We start from the raw sequence: 22,264 nt of genomic DNA on the forward strand, positions 1-22,264 counted from the left end.
AGGGGCAGCCAGCATGAAGATGTGCTAGGGTTGGTAAAGAATGAATAGCCCATCACTGTGGCCAAGAGAGGGGGTTGGTAGTTAGTGGGTGATGCTGGTCTTTTTCCGTATGGCTTAGATAAATGGTCTTACCTTCTGTCACTCTGTCCTGGTCACAGAGAAGCCTGGTTGCCTGTTCTGAGCTGTGCTCCCACCGGATAGGGGAGGACCAGGCCCCTTCTGCATGGCAGGGGCTGCTCCACCCTCTTTCCCCATCCACACACTGCTGTCCACAGGGCTGATGCTTGGGGAGGAAGCCCGGATCCCATGAAATCAGACTCAACACAGCCCCAAAGTGATTTGCTCAGGCCACAACCATGCACTGAGCTGCGGGCTGGCTGCTCCGGTGGAGGAGGCTGTGGCCAATGAGGCCTCTGGGGCAAGGCGTCAAGAGGGCCCCCAAGACCGCAGCCTCACCCACTTCCTCAGCTCGTGTGACACACATCTCGAGGTTGACGGGGATGGCTCCGATGAGCGTCCTTACTTGTTCTCCTTCTCCGCAGATGTGAATGAATGCTCCTATGGTGAACTCAATACCTGCTCAGGGAGGGAACTGTGTCTGAACGTGGAGGGCTCACACCAGTGTGTGGGTTACCTGAAGTCCCCCGGCTCATCTCCCCCGGGGCTGGACGGCACGTGTGCAGGTGAGCAACTGGGCTTTCCGGGTGGGGAAGAAGGGCCTTAAGGAATCTTCCAGGCTGGATGGTCCTCTGACAGCAAGACCCTCTCTTCTGCAAAGAGGGAAAGACTGGCTTATAGAAGAGAAAGCTCACTTAGTTCTTTTGAGAGTTCTCGACCTCATAGCTGGATATTCGTTTCTTTTTAATTGTAGTGGTTTTCCATGTTGTGTTAGTTTCAGGTGTATAGCAAAGTGATTCAGTTATACGTGTGTGTGTGTGTATTTATATGATTTTTCAGATTTTTTGCCTTATAGGTATTACAAAATATTGAGTAGAGTTTCCTGTGAAAGAGTGGGATATTCTTATTCTCTTTGAGTTAACAAATGTTTGTTTATGTGCCATTCACCATGCTGCTGCTAAGTTGCTTCAGTCGTGTCTGACTTTGTGTGACCCCATAGATGGCAGCCCACCAGGCTCCACCATCTCCTGGGATTCTCCAGGCAAGAACACTGGAGTGGGTTGCCATTTCCTTCTCCAGTGCGTGAAAGTGAAAAGTGAAAGTGAAGTCGCTCAGTCATGTCCGACTCCTAGCGACCCCATGGACTAAAGCCCACCAGGCTCCTCCATCCATGGGATTTTCCAGGCAAGAGTACTGGAATGGGGTGCCATTGCCTTCTCCGATTCACCATGCTAGGTGTTGGTAAACATTTATGAATATGGTGTGACAGATATATGAACAGGTCATAATCTTTGCTCTCGGGGAACTCAGTAGAGAACATGCCAGATACTCTCCAGGTTGGTATGTAAACAGAATGCCTGTACAATTTATTGTTTAAACTGGGACTCTTTAAGAGTGAAGGCGGCATGATTACTACTTACACTGGGTCCCCAGGAGTAACCTGGACTGTCCATGGGTTGGTGTGGTCAACTCCACACCAGTTTAAACTGGTTAAAAGCAGTTGAAAGCAACCAACTGGACGGCAAATGAAAGTGCCGAGTGCTGGTGGACACACCTGGAAGGAAGTCCTACTCTGTGCGGGTCTGGTCATGGGGTCATCTGCGGGAGCCAGGTATGAACAAGCTGCTGGTGTATGTGACTGGCTCCTGTAAGAAATCACTGTATTTCGCAAAGAGCTGAGTCTAGGTGGTGAAAGGCAGCAAGGAAAGACGGATTCAAGGAACATTTTAGAGACTGAAGCTTTGGGACTCACTGATTAATGAAATGCAGAAGAGGAAGAGAGGAACAAGGCAGCGTGTTTGGGTGTAACCATGAATAGACGGCGAATGAACTAGGAAGACTAGGGTTATTATAATCATGTTGACAATAACAGTTTAGACTGAGATGGAGATGAAAGCGGGTGGAGATGCGAGGTGCTGACTGTGCTGGATCATTGGGGCTGGAGCTCAGAGCAGGGCCTGGGATGCAGTAAACCTGGGTCGTCCACGTGCAAGTGGCATTTGAACTCTGGGCTGGTTGCGAGAAGGGAAGGAGCCCTGTATTTAAACATCTTCCCAGGTGGCTCAGTGGTAAAGAACCTGCCTGCTAATACAGGAGACATAGGTTTGATCCCAGGGTCGGGAAGATCCCCTGGAGGAGGAAATGGCAACCGACTCCAGTATTCTTGCCCAGAGAATCCCAGGGGCAGAGGAGCCTGGCGGGCTACAGTCCACGGGGTCTCAAAGAGTCAGATGCGACTGAGCGACTAAATGATACCAAGAGGAGGGGCTTGCAGAAGTGAAGTGAGGTGGAAAGAAAAGCAGGAAAGGTGATACCCAGAAGTCAAGAATCAGTGATGCTTTACAGACATTTACCAAGAAGGGGCTCAGAGACATCAAGCAGAATTTGGAGAAAATATGGGCTTCCAGTTCAGTTCAGTCACTCAGTCATGTCCGACTCTTTGTGCTTCCAGGAGGGTCTTATTTAAAGATGGTGATGCCAAAACATATTTGTGAGCAGTGGAAGAGACACACTGATTCTCACAGCTTCAAATGGTGGGTTGGAGATGAACAGGTAGAGGGTTCAGCTGGCACCGACAGGGTGCTGAGGGTCAGGGGCACATCCATTCACTTACCGGATACATTTTAAAGAGCACCTATTGTATGCCAGTCACTAACTGCTCTAGCTGGGGTTTTCTTCAGAGTCCCAGATTCCCTTGCTCCCTTGGAACTCATATTTCAGTGGGGAAGATGAAAAAGATGTGGACAAATATGATACAAGTTATGGTGCAACAGTTCTGCTGCGGAGGAAAATGATTTAGGAAAGAGGTGGGGCAGGTGCGCTGTCTCAGGTGGAGTGGCTGGGGCTGCCCCTGGGGTGGGGTGAGCTTTGTGGGTGTGAGGGGGTCATGAGACCGACAAGGGGCAAGAAGGAGGTGGTGGGCTGAACCATGATCCCCAAATGACCTCTCCCTAGCCCAGGACCTGTGAGTGGGACATCTCATACCACGAGGAGGGGGGGCGCTCTGCAGGTGGGATTAGGCTGAGAACCTTGACACGGAGGTGACCTGGATAATCTGGGTGGGTCCAATGTCATCACAGACTCCTCAGGACAGAGAGGCTGAGGGTCAGAGCCGGAGAGAGCAGACATGATGAGGGAGGCAGAGAGGGGAGAGGAGCCACCTCGCTGGCCTTGGAGGTGGGACGGGACCACCAGCCTCAGTGTGTGTGCCCCTCCATGGACTAGAGCAGAAAGAGATGGTTCTCCCTGGAGCCTCCGGAAGGATTGCAGCTACACCTTGATGTTAGACTTCCGGCCTCAGGCTGTGAGAGCACATTCCTCTTGTCTTTAGCCTCTAAAGTGAAAGTTCTTTACAGCATGGACTTTACTTTCACCACCAGACGCATCCACAACCGGGCATCGTTTCCACTTTGGTCCACCCCTTCACTCTTTCTGGGGCCATTTCTCCGTTCTTCCCCAGTGGCATATTGGACACCTACCAGTCTGGGGGCTCATCTTCTGATGTCATACCTTTTTGCCTCTACGTACTGTTTATGGGGTTCTCAAGGCAAGAATGCTGGAGTGGTTTGCCATTCCCTTCTCCACGTTTTGTCAAACTCTCCACTATGACCCGTCCGTCTTGGGTGGCCCTACATGGCTTGGCTCACAGTTTCATTGAGCTACACAAGGCTGTGATCCATGTGGTCATTTTGGTTAGTTTTCTGGATTGTTGCTTTGATTCTGGAGACTGTGGGATTGTCGTTCTTGTTTTTTCTATCTGCCCTCTGATGGATGAGGATAAGAGGCTTGTGCAAGCTTCCTAATGGGAGAGACTGGCTATGGGGGAAAACTGGGTCCTGCTCTGGCGGGCAAAGCCATTCTCAGTAAATCTTTAATTTTCTGCTAATGGGTGGAGCTGTGCTCCCTCCCTGTTAGTTGTTTGGTTGCCCTGAGGCAAGTCAGTCCTGGGGTCTACAAACTCTATGGTAGGGCTAATGGTGACCTCCACGAGGGCTTATGCAGACACACGTCTCCCAGGGCCGCTGCTGCCAGTGCCCCGTCAGCAGCTCGCTGCTGACTCACGCGCGCGCAGGAGACCCTCAAAGAGTCAGACAAACCTCCGCGACTGAACAACAACAAAGCGAAAGCATTAGTCGCTCAGTCCTGTCTGACTCTATGACCCCGTGGACTGTAGCCCGCCAGGCTCCTCCGTCCATGGGATTCTCCAGGCGAGAATACTGGAGCGGGTTGCCATTTCCTTCTCCGGGGGATCTTCCCAACCCAGGGATCAAACCTGGGTCTCCTGCATTGCAGGCAGATTCTTTACTGTCTGAGTCACCAGGGAAACCCAAAGTGTGTGGTAATTCTTCCCAGCAGCCACAGGAAACTAATGCCAGGAATTAGGGCCCAGCAGCATGGAATTCAAGGACCAGGAAGCCGGTGGGGGTGGAGCCAGGCAGGAGGGTCGGGGACAGGAGGCAGAACCAGGCAGGCCCACATGGTGTAGGCAGGGCAAGACCACGGGGAATTGTAACATTTTACTCTAGAAAATTGTAGACAAGTGTTGGAAGGAAAGTTACGACCAACCTAGATAGCATATTGAAAAGCAGAGACATTACTTTGCCAATAAAGGTCCGTCTAGTCAAGGCTATGGTTTTTCCAGTAGTCATGTATGGATGTGAGAGTTGGACTGTGAAGAAGGCTGAGCGCCGAAGAATTGATGCTTTTGAACTGTGGTGTTGGAGAAGACTCTTGAGAGTCCCTTGGACTGCAAGGAGATCCAACCAGTCCATTCTGAAGGAGATCAGCCCTGGGATTTCTTTGGAAGGAATGATGCTAAAGCTGAAACTCCAGTACTTTGGCCACCTCACGTGAAGAGTTGACTCATTAGAAAAGATCCTGATGCTGGGAGAGATTGGGGGCAGGAGGAGAAGGGGACGACAGAGGATGAGATGGCTGGATGGCATCACTGACTCGATGGACGTGAGTCTGAGTGAACTCCGGGGAGTTGGTGATGGACAGGGAGGCCTGGTGTGCTGCGATTCATGGGGTCGCGAAGAGTCGGACACGACTGAGCGACTGAACTGAACTGATACTCACAGAGAAAAGAGTACAACAGATATCCCCTCGTCCATCCACCCCCTTCTCCCCCATCCCCATTATGCTGAAGTCTCCTTCCTCAAACCACTTCGTCTGTTACTACATCAGAATGAATTCCTAGGAGAGAAGAATGAGATTTTTAAAACATTTAAAAAACCAAAGCAGTAATTCCTTAATATCATTGAACAGTGTGTTGAAATTTCTAGTGGTCTCACCTAGTGGTCTCATTTTCATAATTTTTCAATTTGAGTTACAATTTAAATCAGATCTACCCATTAGTAGGCTTCAAGTTTGATCCCTGATAGAGAAGATTCTCCTAGAGGAGGAAATGGCAACCAACTCCTGTATTCTTGCCTGAAAAATCCCACAACAGAGGAGCCTGGTGGGCTAGAGTCCATCCCCACAAAACAGTTTGATGCGACTGAGCACACAAGCATGCATGCTCACCCGTTAGTAATGGTATCTCTTACGCCATTTTTTAGGCTAGAAGCTTCCCCCTCCATCTGTTTCCTTGTAGTCACTGGAGGATCCTATTCCCTTAGCCCAGCAGAGTTTCCCGCCGACTGGGGTCTGCCAGTTTGCATCCCTGGGGCTCCCCATCACCATGACCCCTTGCTGGAATTTCTGTAAACTGCAGCTGGCTCTTGGAGAAGGAAATGGCAACCCACTCCAGTGCTTGCCTGGAGAATCCCAGGGACAGGGGAGCCTGGTGGGCTGCAGTCTCTGGGGTCACACAGAGTCGGACACGACTGAAGTGACTTAGCAGCAGCAGCAGCTGGCTCTGGGGCAGGCCTTTCTGGTGGTGCCCAGGCCTGCTCTGTATCAGGTGAAGTTAATGAGTGCTTACAAGTGCGTTGAACATATAGGGTGGCAGAGTAAACCGGCTCTACCGAGACACAACTGTGAAAACCTTACAACCCTGACCGGGTGACACAGCTGTCCCTTCCCACCTGTTGCATTCAGAATGGGCTGCACTCAGCAGCTTTGTGTGCCCTGCCCCCTCACTTCGAAGCCCTCACCAACAGCTCTGGTGGTTTAAGGACACCCCCAGCTCCCTCATTCTTCAGGGGAGGGGGTACGTATGCTGCACCCTGTTCCGGACTTCCCTGAAGGGTCCCGCTCTGCTCGCTGCCTGAATGACATACACTTCACTGCCGCCTTCCTTCCTCCTGGGACATTATTCCCAAATGTCCCAAACAAACCGCAGGCTGTGGAATCCCTGTCTCCAGGCCAGCTCCCCAGAGAACTCACACTTAGTAGTAATCCAAGCACATCTTCACTCATTTATCAAACCTCGACGCCTGGCTGTGGGGGAGAGGAGTGCAGGCGACACTGAGATGGGCCACATGGCCCTGCGACCTGAGACCTCCCGGGATGTGTGTGCGCACCAAAGTCACAACCAAAGGAAATGTGACGTTTTAGACAGACGTCAGTGAAGATAAAGATTTTTTTTTCTCATCTGAATTTTGGACCTGAGTGCTACTGAACCAAACTTGGGTCCATTTGCTCCTGTGTAACAAAGCCAGTCTACTGATGCCAGTCGTGGTGAAGGTCATGAGCCTGCTGGGCAGGGGACTGTGAAGGCTGAATCCCATCGGTCATCACAGTCATGCAGTGGCCTTGTGGATAAGCCCCAGTTACCAAGGATGGTGGAGCAGAGTGTGAAGGAGGCTGGGCCTGAGGGATCAGGGACGTTCGCTTAGGGCAGACCACCTAAGCCACCTTCAGCCTGACCCCTGGACCTGCCCCTACCCTCACCCCATGTGAAGAACCCGCTCACCCCACACCTTAGGAGTCAGCAAGGGAAACTGTTACTTGTTCTTGCCCCCCCCCCCCCACTGCAGCAGGGGCCCCTGTAGAGCCTCGCCTGAATTTCTACTATTAAAGAGGCCAAGAACCCTGGTCAGTAGCAGGGGGACAGAAGAGGACGCTGTGGGGGAGGTCTTTGATGGCTTTAGTATCTTCTCTCAAGCAGTTCAGTAGAAATGTGGGTACACCTGATTCAATCTAGCCTCCAAAACTTCCTCTTATCATTCTGGGATCTGATCTATTACTTTAACAACATGCTAACAGCAGTGGAAGCATAAGTCACCCCTAGTCTTAGCACCCCAGCAAATTATTTTTATTTTCCCCTGTTTCCTTCCAGTTTTTTTTTTTTGTTTTTTTTTTTTACCTTATTTAAATCCTGCTACGTATGCAATTTTATATTCTGGCTTCTTTACTTCCCATTATGTCGTGTAAAGATTTCTAAGAAGCAACCTGGTCTTTGTGATTACGATTTTCGATGGTTGAGTAACAGTGGTATGCTACAGCAGAGATATAATTCACTTAGCTGTTTCCCTCGGGGGCAGCTTTTAGCTCACCTCCAACATTCTGCTCTGAAGACTAGAACGTTCTTGCTAACATTATGAAGTGGTTCTGGAAAATATTGTTACAATTGAGTTTGAATTAATAATTTAATCCACATGCTCCTTTCCTTTTGAAGGGAGGGGTTGGCTATTCCTAAAGTCTCTGGGTTTTTTAAAACTTTTTATTTTATATTGGAGTATCTGGTGGCTCAGACTGTAAAGAATCTGTCTGCAATGCAGGAGACCTGGGTTTAATCCCTGGGTCAGGAAGATCCCTTGGAGAAGGGAATGGCTGCTCACTCCAGTACTTTTGCCTAGAGAATTCCATGGACAGAGGAACCCGACAGGCTACAGTCCATGGGATCACAAAGAGTTGGATACCACTGAGCAACTTTCATACTCATAGCCGATTAACAATGTTGCGATAGTGGACAGAGAAGGGACTCAGCCATACATATACATGTATCCATTTTTCCCCAAAGTTCCCTCCCATCCAGGCTGCCACATAGCATTGAGCAGGGTTCCATGTCCTATACAGTAGGTCCTTGTTGGTTATTCATTTTAAACAAAGCAGTATACTTGTGACCATCCCAAACTCCCTAACTTCCTTACCCCACCGTCTTACCCACCTGACAACTCTAAGTCTTTCTCTAAGTCTGTGAGTCTGTTTCTGTTTTGTTAAGTTCAGTTTAGTTCGGTCGCTCAGTCGTGTCTGACTCTTTGTGACCCCGTGAACCGCAGCACGCCAGGCCTCCCTGTCCATCACCAGCTCTCAGAATTTACCCAAACTCATGTCCTCTGAATCGGTGATGCCATCCAACCATCTCATCCTCTGTCATCCCCCTCTTCTGCCTTCAATCTTTCCCAGCATCAGGGTCTTTTCCAGTGAATCAGTTTTTCGCATCAGGTGGCCAAAGTATTGGGGTTTCAGCTTCAGCATCAGTCCTTCCAATGAACACCCAGTACTGATTTCCTTTAGGATGGACTGGTTGGATCTCCTTGCAGTCCAAGGGACTCTCAAGAGTCTTCTCCAGTACCATAGTTCAAAACCATCAGTTCTTTGGTGCTCAGCTTTCTTTATAGTCCAACTCTCACATCCATACATGACTACTGGAAAAACCATAACCTTGACTAGACGGACCTTTGTTGGCAAAGTAATGTCTCTGCTTTTTAATATGCTGTCTAGGTTGCTCGTAACTTTCCTTCCAAGGAGTAAGCTTCTTCTAATTTCATGGCTGCAGTCACCATCTGTTTTGTAAATAAGTTCATTGGTATTTCTTTTTAGATTCTCCATATAAGGGATGTCACACAACATTTCTTTCTCTGACTTCATTCAGTATGACAGTCTCTAGGTCCATCCATGTTTCTGTAAACAACATTATTTCATTTCTTAATGATGGGGTAATATTCTGTTGTGTGTGTGTGTGTGTATACAGACCACATCGTCTTTTTCTCTTTTAAAAAACACCTGCCGGCCCCACTTCTGCAACAAAACACTCCTCTCTTGTGCCCTGGGTCTTTGTCTGATTAGAACCTTGTGCCTCTTCTGTGCACAAATGCCCCCACAGAGCTTTTCACAGAACCCCTACAGACTATCCCAGATCACCTGGACCGACCCCCGATGAGCATGAGTGCTCAGTCGCTTCAGTTGTGTCTGGCTCTTTCCGGCCCTATAGACTGTAGTCCACCAGGCTGCTCTGTCCATGGGATCCTCCAGGCAAGAATACTGAAGTGGATGTCATGCTCTCCTCCAGAGGATCTTTCCAATCAGGGGCTGTATCTGAGTCTCTTATGTCTCCTGCATTGGCAGTAGATTCTTTAAATCCTAAAGGAAATCAACCCTGAGTATTTATGGGAAAGACTGAAGCTGAAGCTCCAACATTTTGGCCACCTGATGTGGAGAGGTGACTGATGGGAAAAGACCCTGATGCTGGGAAAGATTGAAGGCAAAAGGACAGGGGCTGACAGAGGATGAGATGGGTGGATGGCATCACCGACTCAATGGATGTGATTTTGAGCAGTGTGGAAGATGGTGAAGGACAGGCAAGCCTGGTGTGCTGTGACCATGGGGTCACAAAGAGTCAGAATCAGACACGGCTGAGCGACTGAACAACAACAAGTACCACCTGGGAAGACCAGTGAACATAGAAGGTCGGAATAGTCACCGGCTCAGGCATCTGCAAAAACATCAGGCTCCACTTACAGAGAGGGATACTGCCAAACTGCCATGCTGCTGCGTTGTAAGTTTCCCTCAAGATAAAGGGCCACCTGACAGCTGAACACAAACAGAGAAACACAACACCCCAGATTCACTTCCAACAGGGCAGGAAAGACATGGCTGGTGTCTCCAGATCAGAAATTTAGAGTGAATTCCAATTGTATATGGCTAAGGGAAACAGCACATGTTTTAAATTTAGAAGCTCATATAATAAATGAGCTATCTGCTGGAACGAGTTAGAGGTACAAATCCATGGAAAATACAGCACAAATCTCAGATGCTTTTCTTGTGAAATTAGTCACCCAATTAATGACACACGGGGCAGCTGGATTCTTGCACAAAACAAAAACTATAAGAGATATCGCCCAGTTTGCACTTAATGTTCCAGGAACGTGTTCTGCGTTTAGGATGGATGGAACTGGATTCAAGGGTCATCCTAACTCCCTGCAACATGGTCCCTTCCCAGCTGGGGCCTGATGATGGTGTGCATCTTGGTGAATAACTGTGCTGGGTCTGCTGCTTGAGGAAGGCAGGCTGCCAAAGACAGCCACTCAAGTTCACAAGCCTGATCTGCAATCAGGTTTCTGACAATTGAAGGCTCAACACCTTGGCTGTATCCTGTGTTTCTACCTTTACAAGGTTCAGGTGTCCAACTGAGAGGTCCAGGGGTTAGAGAGGAGTGGAGCCTGACACGGGAGATATGGGAAAGGCCATGGCACGGGCATCAACCTTCCGGCCCCACCAGACATGGGTCAGGGCTGCCTGGAAAAAACAAGGGCCGAGACCCATGGACAGAGAGAATCTAACGTGTTTCACTGAGATCAACGTCGACTCCTGAATTCAGGTTCACAGCTGTAGCCTGGGGAGGGCCACAGGGCAGGGGTACCCTGGGATCACTCAGTCGAGAATCGACTCATTTATTTTCTGGGACCACATTTTAAGAGGAGGGAGCATTGCCAAGCCGGGGGCAGCGAGAGAAAGTGTCCTGGCCAATGAACTGAAATCCAAGTCAGAGGGAAGGTGGCAGGGTCAGAAACAAAGGATTATTTCCAGCTTACAGTATCTGTCTGTCCTACAGGAGAGGGAGGGAGTAGCCTTAGCGTGTCAGAAGTTGGCTGGGTTTGCAGCAACATGGAGAACTTTCCAACCAGCTGTGCTGTCTCGCCAACTGCTGCCTTGAGAACTACTTAGCCTGGGGAGGTGGATTCATTTTCTGGGGCTGCTATCATGAAGCGCCACAAACCTAGGGGTTTAAAGCAACAGAGATTTGCAGAAACCTGTCATCCTTATCCCTGGGTCCAGGTCGAGGTGTTGGCAGGGCGGGCCCACTTCGGAGGCTCTAGGGAGACCGCTGCTTTGTACCTCCCTCTTTCTGGGGGAGCCCAAAGTTCTTGGCTGTGGCCACATCACTCCCACCTTCAAGGCTGACACAGCATCTTCAACTCTTCTGCTCCTTCTTCACGTAGTCTCCTCCTCTGGGTGAGTGCATCCACTCTCCCATCTTGTGATTGCACTGAGGGCCCACCTGGATTTTCCAGGACCGTCTCTTCTCAAGACCCTTAATTTCATCACCCCTGAAAAGACTCTTTTTCCAAATAAGGTCACATTTGTAGGTTCTAGGGATCAGGAGCTGCTGTCTTTGGAGGTCAGTCTGTTCCTGGTGATGGGATCATTTAGGAGTACAGCACAGGGCAGTGGGGAGCTTTGTCATCAATTATTAGACAGCTTTGCCACTTACTTTCTCCTTGACATTTCTAGACCTCAGTTTTGTCCTCTGTAAAATGGGATCATAGTAGTACCTGGTACTGCTGGAAAGGCTGTGTGGTATGACATGTCCTGTGCAACAGCATTCAGCCAATGGCATCTCTAAGTGTGTTACCGATAGCGTGGCCAGCAGTGTGATGGAGCCATGGGAGGGGGTTTTCCCATATCCCTCTGCTGATACGATGCCAACCACACTGGCTTGCACATCCCATGCATGTGTCTGGTATTGCTGTGGACATTAACCCATCTTTGTTTCCGTCACTGCCTGGGGGCACAGTAGCTACTCAATAAACATCAAACCGTATGAAATTGCCACTGTAGTTGGTCAAACACAGTTGAATCTGGACAATGGCCAATGTCTCCATTGGAGAAAGCTACTCCTCACCATTTGGGAGATGGTGAGGGACAGAGTTCTTGCCTGGAGAATCCCAGGGATGGGGGAGCCTCGTGGGCTGCCGTCTATGGGATCGCACAGAGTTGGACACGACTGAAGCAACTTAGCAGCAGCCACAGCAGAGGGACAGAGAGGCCTGGCATGCTGCAGTCCATGGGGTCGCAGAGTCGGACGTGCCTGGGCAACTGAGCAACAACAACACAAATGAGGTAGGATCGTCTGCAGGGGGGATTTATGTCTGTGGATGAGAGGGCCATGTACCCACAGCATCTTCACTGTGGGGACCACGGATAGACGGTAGCTTCTGAGGGTTAGTCATTGAAATGGCTGTTGATGGCTCCTCAGCCCAACGACCCAGGGACCCACTTGTATCTTAATTTAAACAGTGAAGTTGGGAATTTCTCTGGTGGTCCAGTGGTTAAGACTTTGCACTTTCTGCAGGGGACATGAATTCAATCCCTGGGTCAATCCCTAAGACCCCACATGCTACACAGCAAGGCTAGAAAAAAAAAAAAATTCTTAAAAAAAACCACCATTGAATGTGTCTCCAGCCAGCCTGAAACTCTTAGCCCCTGGGAGTTCTCTCCAAGAACTAGGGGACACTTTCTATTTTAATTTCCCTTAGCCCTGGAGACACTCTCTGTAGCATGTGCTTGTAAAGGGCCACACACAAGCCCTTAACATGGATTTGTTTGCAGTTCCATGTCCAGTGATACCTGAATGGCAGCCAGGAAGTGGGGTCAGAGCCCTGATGAGAGCTGGCTGCTGCCGCCCAGGCCTCATGTCTCATTCTCAGCCCCGCTGTCCTGTGGGATTGAAATGTATTTGGTGTTGTGTGGTTTGACTGCGTGAATCAGATCATGCAGTGCTTTTAGCAGCTTTTTAGGAAAGTTGTAGCTTTTCCTTACTTTTTCAGTGAGACACGTTCCCGGGGACAGACCTAAAAGCCCTGTGGTTGTTAGACCTGCAGCAGGTAACCGTCCTGATTCAGGGTCCCAGTGGGTGGGGATGTGGGAATGAGACCTGTGGTCTCAGGGTCTGAGCTGTTGGCCAGTCTTCAGCTGAAACAAAAGATGGTGTTGTAAGGAATGAAAACTGTTTGTTTGACAAAGGCACAGAAAAACACCGGATGATTCAGTGAAAGGACTGACGTGTAGAGGCTCCATCCTCCTGCAAGGAGAGGTCTCAGGAAGCTGCGGGAATTTAGATGGAGGGAAACTGGGCTCACATGTCTCTCCAGCATCCACTGGTTTATACCCTCTGCTTTGAGGAGACTTGCAAGGGCTTCTGGTGGGGAAGCACAGGCACTGGGCACTACCATTTCTAAAGGGCAGCTCAGGGAGGGCAGGCAGGGCCGGGTTGCAGGGCAAGGGAGGGACTCTGATCCAATCCTGAGCCTCTTGGCTGCTGCTGCTGCTAAGTCACCTCAGTTGTGTCCGACTCTGTGCGACCCCATAGACGGCAGCCCACCAGGCTCCCCTGTCCCTGGGATTCTGCGGGCAAGAACACTGGAGTGGGTTGCCACTTCCTTCTCCAATGCATGAAAGCAAAAAGTGAAAGTGCCTCTTGGCAGCCAGGGCAAAAAGGGAGATGGTTGACTTGTACCAGTGACAATTTTTACACCTTTGTCTGAAAAGACATTTTTTCATAATATTTGAAAACATATATCCTATGAATCCTTATAAGTAGGGCTTTGGAAACAACGCATATTTTAATTCTTTATTCTCTAGTATGGTTTTACAAAAGATTAAAAAAATTGCCTTCTTGCTTGTTTCTTATTGAACTCGAATTCTGCTGTAAAAGTGATGGTACCTAGACTTTCGGCCACCTTACTTTTTGTATAATTCATGTTGCCCAGTTGCTTGCTGCAAAGCCAGAATTTTTCTCCCACAAGAGGGATTTAACTCCATATGAGCATTAAAATATATTTTGGTTGTTATATTCAAGTGTGCTCTTTAAAACATGAATTTCGATTTGAAAACACAGAGCACCTCAGCCTGACTCTGGTCTTGCTTCCCTACCGGGCCATTGTTTTGGGGATGAATTAGCCAAGCAGAAGTCCAAAGGAAAGTGATGAAGTGTTCGTGAATCAGAAGAGCGGGCCCTTTGATTTTGTGTTGAGATAAACGTAGCACAGAAAGCTCACACCATGTGTTTATCTGCTCAGGCTGCCATGACACGCATCACAAACTGGGAGCTTAAACAGCAGACAGGCTTTTCTGATGGCTCAGTGATAAAGAATCCGCATGACAAGGCAGGAGACACAGGAGACTTGGGTTCAATCTCTGTCTTGGGAAGATCTCCTGGAGGAGGGCATGGCAACCCACTCCAGTATTCTTGCCTGGAGAATCCCATGGACAGAGGAGCCATGGTTACAATCCATGGGATCACAAAGAGTCAGACACGACTGAATGGCTAAAGAACCACAACAAACAGCAGACATTTACTTTTCTCTCTCTAGAGGCTGCAAGTCCAAGATCAGGGCGTGGGCAGGCTGGTGCCTTCTGAGGCCTCTTGGCATGTAGATAGCTGTCTTCTCCCTGTGTCCTCACAGGGCCATCTCTCTGCATGTTTGTGTCCTGATTGCCTTCTCCTGTAAGGACACCAGTCACACTGGGTTAGGATCTAGCCTAATGACCTCACTTTAACTTAATAACTTCTTAAAGACTCTGCCTTCAAATACAGCCACATTTTGAGGCATTGGGAGTTAGGAACCCAGCTAATATTAGGGGAATATTAGGGGAACACAATTCTGTCCATCACACAACATAATGTGTTTTGACCGCAGCTACAAAAACAGCTTGGTTATTTCCATGGCTTGGTTATTGTGCATAATAATGCAACGAACATGGGGGTGCAGGTGTCTCTTTGAGCTAGTGATTTTGTTTCCTTTAGATCAATATCCAGGAATGGAATTACTGAAGCGTATGGTAGCTCTATTTTTCTTTTCTTGAGGATACTCCATTCTGTTTTCCATAGTGGCTGCACCAGTTTATATTCCCATGAGCAGTTCATGGGGTTCTCATTTTTCTTTTTTTTTTCACATTTTAAAATCACTTTATTGAGGTGCGATTGGCATATAAAAAATTGTATTATTTAACGCACATGACTTGATGAGTTTGAAGGTAAGTATACACTCTTGAAACCATCAGAGGTTTCCCATTTTTCCATATCCTCACTAATATTTATTATCTCTTACCCTTTTAATAATAGCCATTCTAACACTTATGAATTGCTACCTCAGGATGGTTTTCATTTCCTGATGATTAGTGACGTTGAGCATATTTTCTTGGACCTGTTGACCATCTGTATGTCTTCTTTGGAAAAATGTCTATTCAGATCTTCCGTCCTTTTACAAAGTGGAGTATTATTTTTTCTTGCTATTGAGTTGCATGATTTCATATATATTTTGGATATTAGCCCCTCATCAGATGAATAATTTACAGATACTTTCTCCCAGCCTGTAGGTTACCTTTTCATTTCGTGGCTGGTTTCCTTTGCCGGGGAGTAGCTTCTCAGTTTGATGTTGGTTCACTTGTTGACTTTTGCTTCTTTTGCTTCCCTCTGATGTTTTCTGCATCTTTCTTGTTCTACCGTTTTGTAGATTACCCTCCCATCAGAGACCTCATGATCCTCAATGTCACCAGCAGCAGCTTTCAAGTGTCCTGGAGCTTAAACTCCACCCAGAACCACACTTTCTGGGTGCAGGTTTACCAGGGTGAAGAGTTGTTCAGGAGTGCCAGCACCCCTGGGATGAGTCTGGAGGTGGCCGGGCTGGAGGCTGGAGTGAGGTATGGGGTGAAGACCAGCTACCAGGCATGCAGGGCCAACATCACTGCCATGGTCACTGCCAGGACCGGTAAGGCCACATCCAAAATCCTTATCACCTGTGAGTTTCTCAGTCTAGTCCAGCTCTGTTGGCCCTAGTGATTCAAATCATTGTGCTTCCTGTGAGCAGAGCAGGGGTGGTCACTGGCCTGACCCCACCCCTCCTGGGAGGGGGACAGTGGACGCGCTCCGTGTCCTGGAGCAGTGCCACGGCACTCCTTGTCCGGACAGACTCCCTCGCTCCCCAGCACCTCATCCTGACTGGGGGCTCTCCTGACACTGTGGGTGATGAGGGCTCTATGGAGACCTCATCTTTCTGGGGTTTGAGGGATGCATGAAGTGGTCAGATAGAGTGAGGCCCCAAGTGAACTAGAGCTGAAGAGACTTTTCCTCCCACATAAACACAACATATTCATGAATTGGGGATTCCAGTATCCATGTGACTCTGATTGGTGGCTGACACTGGCCACCTCCCCTCTGCCTGGTCTCAGTGGTGCTGGGTTCTAGAGACTTCTGTTGGGTTTGGCCCCCGGGGTGGGGGAGTTCCCTCCTAGGCTGGCCCCTGGCAACAGGACAAGGAAGTGTGCTTGGGGACAGTGGGCTCTGAGACATTCTGGGGACCAGAGAAGCGGGGAGCCCCAGCCTAGGGGTTCTGAGCAGGCAAAGGGCAGAAATCCCTGCATGAAAGACCCTATGAGGAAAGAGTGGGGAGGAGGGATATATTAAGAGTTTGGGCTGGACATGGACACACTACTATATTTAAAATGAATAACCAGTAAGGACCTTCTGCAGAGCATAGGGAACTCTGCTCAATATTATGTAACAACCTAAATGCTACAAGAATTTGAGAAAGAATAGATACATGCATATGCATAATTGAACCACTTTGCTCTATACCTGAAACTAACATAACATTATTAATCAACTTTACTACAATATAAAACATTTTTTAAAAAAGGAAAAAAGAAAAAGACCCTATGGGGGTCAGTTTCATGCACAGGGATAATACCCATGACTGAAATAAGTGAGGTATGAAAGGAGCAGTCCTACACCCTTTATGAACCAATTCAGGGCTGTCCCATGCAAAATCGTCAAAGCACACAGCACAGGTCCCTACCCAGAGGGCCCCTAGAGCCCTAGCCATGCAAAAAATGTAAGCCCTTGACTTTGCTACAAGCCTCCAATTTCCAAACTGGTGCCGTCTCCTCTTCTTGTTTTATTTTCAAATTGTTCCATGAAGAAAATGGGGGACTACTCTCTTCCCTTTGAGGAGACAGGGATGGGCGGGGCTCATCCCTGTGGGTCATCCTGGGGATGGCCCAGCCCTTCTGAGTCCCTGCTGGCTTCTGTCTTCCGCCCTCTGCCCTCTACCTCCCCCCAGCTTGCCTCAGACATGACCATTTATGGAGCCAACATCCCAGCACAGATTCATCTCTGCTAGGACCTGTAGTAAGAATATGTAGCTCCCCCCACTGACTCTGTGCCCCCTACCCTCCCTTCCAATGCAGGACAGATAATTTGGAAGATTCCAGAAGACTCCTGATTACCAGCTTATTCATTCCCCAGCTGATTCTCTTTCCTTCTGTATATTGCAAAAACACCTTCTATTTGCAGAGCGCCCCCCCCCCTTTTTTTTTTTTAAAGAAACTTGATTGGCTTTAGAGAGCTTAGCTAATTAATTTGACAGTGGTACAAGCCTGCTATGTTGGAGGCAGTGGAGATTATTATAGCAATGGAGACCCAGGGCCTCATGGTGAATCCCGGTTCCCCAAGCACCGGTGGATACCGACCACTCGGGAGGCTCTGTGATGTGGGCAGGGCTGGGGCTTGGGAATCCTGGGCCTCAAGGTTCACTCGTTTCTCTTGCTGAGGTGGGAGACGGTTCAGAGGAGCCCTGGTCTAGAAATGGGCACTATTCAACCTGGGGACATTTCTGGGACTGTGTATGTGCAGCGGTGATAAATTCTGCCCTCGCTGGCTAGTGGAGACAGCCAGGGTGGGAAAGAAGTGTGAGTGGCCTGTAGGTCATTAGAGCTGCTGCAGCATCTGCTGTGGGTGTGGGCTTCATTTTTGATAATGAAAGAGACGTATGTAAGCTCCCACATCCCACCTTGAGGCTTCCAGCTTCCCTTAAGTCCACAGGAAAGGATGCTTTCCTTGTAGGGTGACCAACCCTACCATTTTGCCCTGGAGTGGGCCCTGGAGAGGTGGGAATTTTATTTTTGGAAAGCCAGAAACTCCTGGGCAAGTCAGGATGAATTGGTCACCTGAGAGGGTGGGACATGCACTTGTGATCCAGGCCAAGGAAAGCAGCGGCCACAGCTTGTGAGGGATTGCTGGAGGTAGGGGTCTTCATAGGCTATGTGGCTGGTTGACCCGTTCCCGTTGCTATGAACTATGTGACATTTATACCTCGTTCCCCTGCGCTGGCTCTAAAGGTGTGTGTTTGCGTCTGAGTTTCCATCATGCCAGTGTAGACGTATCATATTCCTTGTGTTGGTTTCTTCTAATGTGGCCACCAACCTGAGACTCATGCCTCAATCTGTTTTCTAAAGCCTCCCCCTCCAAAGAGTAAGGGAAATTGGAAAATGTTAACAGAAAAGCTCATGGACTTCAGCTAACTCACATTATCGTCTATCTCAGATGCCCGAGTGTTTGAGGTCATGGTCAGGATTCTAAACCGCAGTGTGACGGAGGAGCTGCTGGACCGTGGGAGCCCCGAGTTCCAGGACTTCTCCCAGCAACTGATGCATGAGGTAAAGCCTGGGAGAGGGGCTTCCGAGGGTCTGAGCCAGGAACCCAACTGGTGACCAGTGTGGGTGTGGGACGAGTGCCTGTCAACAGGGCTGGGGAGGGGGCAGTCTCAAATCCCATGGTTTTACTCAAAATGCCCCCTTTATGGGTAACTTACCTAGATTTGGGGCCAAAGCATCTTGGATTCAAATGAACTGGACGACTTGATGGCTTAGCTGGGTTTTCTGTTGAACCTTCCATCTCGGGGAGTCTGGGGCTGCTACCGTCCTGCTTTGGGGCAGCTTCACTGAAGAAGTATTTACCAGTGATCACAGCATCCGTCCCTCCCTGGGGTTGAGGGGAGTCACCAGCACAAGGCTTGGGAGAACAGGGCCAGTAGCAACTACCATCTAGCCTCATAAGCTGAGTAGGAGAAAAAAAACAAAATGCTGAACTGTCAGAAACTATGAAAGGTCTAGGATTTCGCCCTGCCTGCAAGCTGGTAAGTTAGACTATTGGATGGATGCTGGCAGAGGATGCGAGATGCCTGGATCAGAGATAAGGACTTCATTGCTCACAGCAGAGCAGGCAGCATGAGCTTCAGATGGGTGCCAGGTCCCCTGCTGGCCCCCAAGTCCCTAGTGGGTGACACAGAGGGAACCTGGTTCCCTCTGCATGTGGTTGACGCACATGTAGGACCTCTGCATCACTGCTGACGATCCCCATGCAAACCAGCCTAAACCTTGCAGAAAGAGACTTTATCTTTTTTTTTTTTTTTAATATTTGTTGCTATTGCTCAGTTGCTGAGTCGTGTCCAGCTCTTTGAGACCCCATAAACTGCAGCACGCCAAGCTTCCCTGTCTTTCACCATCTCCCACAGTTTGCTCAAATTCATGTCTGTTGAGTCAATGATGCCATCCAATCGTCTCATCCTCTGTCACTCCCTTCTCCTCCTGCCCTCAATCTTTCCCATCATCAGGGTCTTTTCCAAAGAATAGGCTTGCTGCATTAGGTGGCCAAAGTATTGGAGCTTCAGCTTCAGAATCAGTCCTTCCAATGAATATATTTGCTTTTATTTTTTATTTTTATGTCTACTTTGCTGTGACATGTGGCTTGTAGTTCCCTGATCAGGGATCGCACACAGGCCCCCTACATTGGGCGCCTGGAGTCTTAGCCACTGGACCACCAGGGAACTCCCAAGAGACGTTATCTTTGCAACATCAGACAGTGAATAGATCTGCCCTTGCTCTGGATCGGGCCATCCTCTCTCTCTCCCAAGGCGTTCATCACACACGTGTCTTGGAAAGATATTCTGGAGCAAAAAAGGAGTTCTGCATGTTCCACTTGCAGAATGTATGGAAATGGGACACCCTGAAGGAGGGTTGCCTCTCTACGCTCACCTGCGGGGGCGGGGGTCAGTTTTTGACCTTTCTTGGAGAAGTCTTCCTACTTTTTAGCAGTGATTGGCCTGTGGGTGCAGGAGTGGTGGGGAGAAGTTGGGGTCTCCTTGCTCTGGCACAGGCTGCCCTGAGCACCTGTTTGTACCTGTGTTTCCTGGGGATACAGCCCAGGGAGGGGGGCAGAGCCAAACAGCCATGAGATTGCCCCTCTTGGTCATTCCACCAGCCCACCAGTCAACCCAACTCTCTGTCTCTCACACACATGTTAACTTTCACACCGGTTTCCAGGGCACAGGGAGTGGGCCGTGCATCTAGGGCTGCAGGACGGGGAGTTGACTGTCGTGGTCTTGGCGTCCTCAGAAGGATTGATGAGGCCTGGCCCACTCTCCCAGGGCTCCAGTCATCCGGGGGGTGACACTGTTGCCCCAGGAGGTGGGTGAGTGGGCACCTCCTCTTGGTCATGAAGGGGACCCGTGGATTCTGTGCACCATCCATGTGCCACTCCGGGGGCCCCAATGAGTGGTGAAGACCTTGATGGAAAAGTCCGCTCCATCTGAGCATCTGTCGCCTCTCCCGGGCCAGGTCGCTGCCTCCTTGCCGCCGGCTGTTTCCGACCTGTACCGAAGAGGGAAGCTGAGGATGCAGGTCGTGTCTCTCCAGACCGGAAGCGTGGTGGTGAGGCTCAGGCTGACCATATGGGACCCTGAGTTCCCAGTGGGTGTGTCCACGCTGGCCCCCCTGCTCCCGGCTCTGTGGGCGAGCACCATGTTCCAGGTTGACCAGCAGGGGACACACGTGCAAGGTGGGTCCCCCTTCCTGCACCCTGGGCATGCCACCCCCATGCCCTTGAGTCTAGGCTGCATCAGTTCTGGTCAACATTCACTTTATTCCAAAAGGTAGATGGTGGTGGTGGTAAATCACTTCAGTCGTGTCTGACTCTTTGGGACCCTATGGGCAATAGCTCACCAGGCTCTTCTGTCCACGGGATTCTCCAGACGAGAATACTGGAGTAGGTTACCATGCCCTTCTCCAGGGGATCTTCCCCACCTAGGGACAGAACCTGGGTCTCTTGTGTCTCCTGCAGTGGCAGGCGGGTTTTTAATCACTAGCGCCACCTGGGAAGCCCAAAAGGTAGATAAAGTAAATGAAATGTGAGTCCTTATTCTGTGCTCCTCCTTGGGAACTGGGGCCTGGGGCCAGCCCCCCCAAACCATGGAGCCCACGTGCATCCCACACCTCCTGATTCTGACAGGAGAAGTGACCTGTGGGGCCTGAAGACACTTAGTCCCTTGGATGGAGCCTCTCATTTGCAGTGGGCCCGGAACCCAGGGCAGAACCAGGCTGGAGGAATCACAAGAGGCACAAGAGCGGGAGCTTCCTGGGTCTGCATGGGGGCCCAGTGCCAGCTGGCTGCTGTGCGACTCGCCAGCGTGGGGGTCTATGTCATTAACCTGAACACCTGTAATTTGACTTGGTGATGCAGGAAGTCACAGATCAGGGTAGAGGGGGAGATGGAGAAACAGAGAGAGTGGGGGGAGGGTGGGGGCAGGGGCTGTGAGAGATTGGGGAGCAGGGGGTTCAGAGTCAGGGATAAGACAGAGACAGACGCACTGAGAGACAGACAGAGAGATACAGGGGATCCAGAGTAGACTGGGTGGGGAGAGACAGGGACTTGGAGAGACAGATACAGAGGTGACAGAGACAGGGAGCCTTAATGTCAGGAAGGTTTTGCTGTCCACTTGGGGATGCAGTTCCCTTGCGTGGTGAGGGCACCACAGTCTCTACATCAAAGAGCCTGTGTGGGGCTCAGTCTGGGCATGGCTGGCCACCCCCCACAGTGGAGCGGGGCCCTGAGTGGGCGCTGCTAGCTCCTGTGAGCTCAGTCCCTTCCGGCTTGCTGTCTCAACCTTCCCCAACCCACGAAGGCAGGGAAAGTGCTGCTGGGGTGTCACACCTAGGGCACACTGCCTGCTTAGCCTGCCGTCTCCTTGTCACTCACCCCCACGGGAATGGACATGGTGGCAGCCCTCTCTAACATGATGAGCTCTGCCTGTCTGGGCTCAGAGGCCAAGTGCCGGGCAAACGCCAGGCAGCCTGTGGGTAGATCCCCCAGGGCCCACTTGAGGCAGATCTGAACCGTCTTTGGAAGATCCAGTCCTCCTCGAGGTGCCTCCCAGCCACATCTCCCAGCATCAAGGCTTAGGTTACTCCATATCCTTGTCAAGTGAGGCTGTGGGTTGAGTGGTGATCCTGCAAGATAAGAGAACACAGAACTTCAGATGTGACTGTATTTGGAAGAAGGGTTTTTGCAAATGACCAGGTCCCAGCAGCATGGCCGTCATGTTGTCATGACTTCTTGTCTTCCCTGAGGTCCATTCCCCGC

The 22,264-nt window shown here is 49.9% G+C and overlaps 1 protein-coding gene across 1 annotated transcript in view; it reads left to right on the top strand.

Moving 5' to 3' along the window:
- The window catches only part of UMODL1 (uromodulin like 1), a 79,841-nt gene that overhangs the window by 18,752 nt on the left and 38,825 nt on the right, over positions 1-22,264 (top strand). The window contains exons 6-9 of the mRNA XM_044947356.2: positions 543-683; positions 15,525-15,779; positions 18,392-18,504; positions 20,464-20,683. Of these exons, the coding sequence (XP_044803291.2) occupies positions 543-683; positions 15,525-15,779; positions 18,392-18,504; positions 20,464-20,683 (729 nt within the window). The remainder of the gene's footprint in view (positions 1-542; positions 684-15,524; positions 15,780-18,391; positions 18,505-20,463; positions 20,684-22,264) is intronic.

This window comes from Bubalus bubalis, chromosome 1 (genome assembly GCF_019923935.1).
Source record: "Bubalus bubalis isolate 160015118507 breed Murrah chromosome 1, NDDB_SH_1, whole genome shotgun sequence".
Lineage (NCBI taxonomy): Eukaryota > Metazoa > Chordata > Mammalia > Artiodactyla > Bovidae > Bubalus > Bubalus bubalis.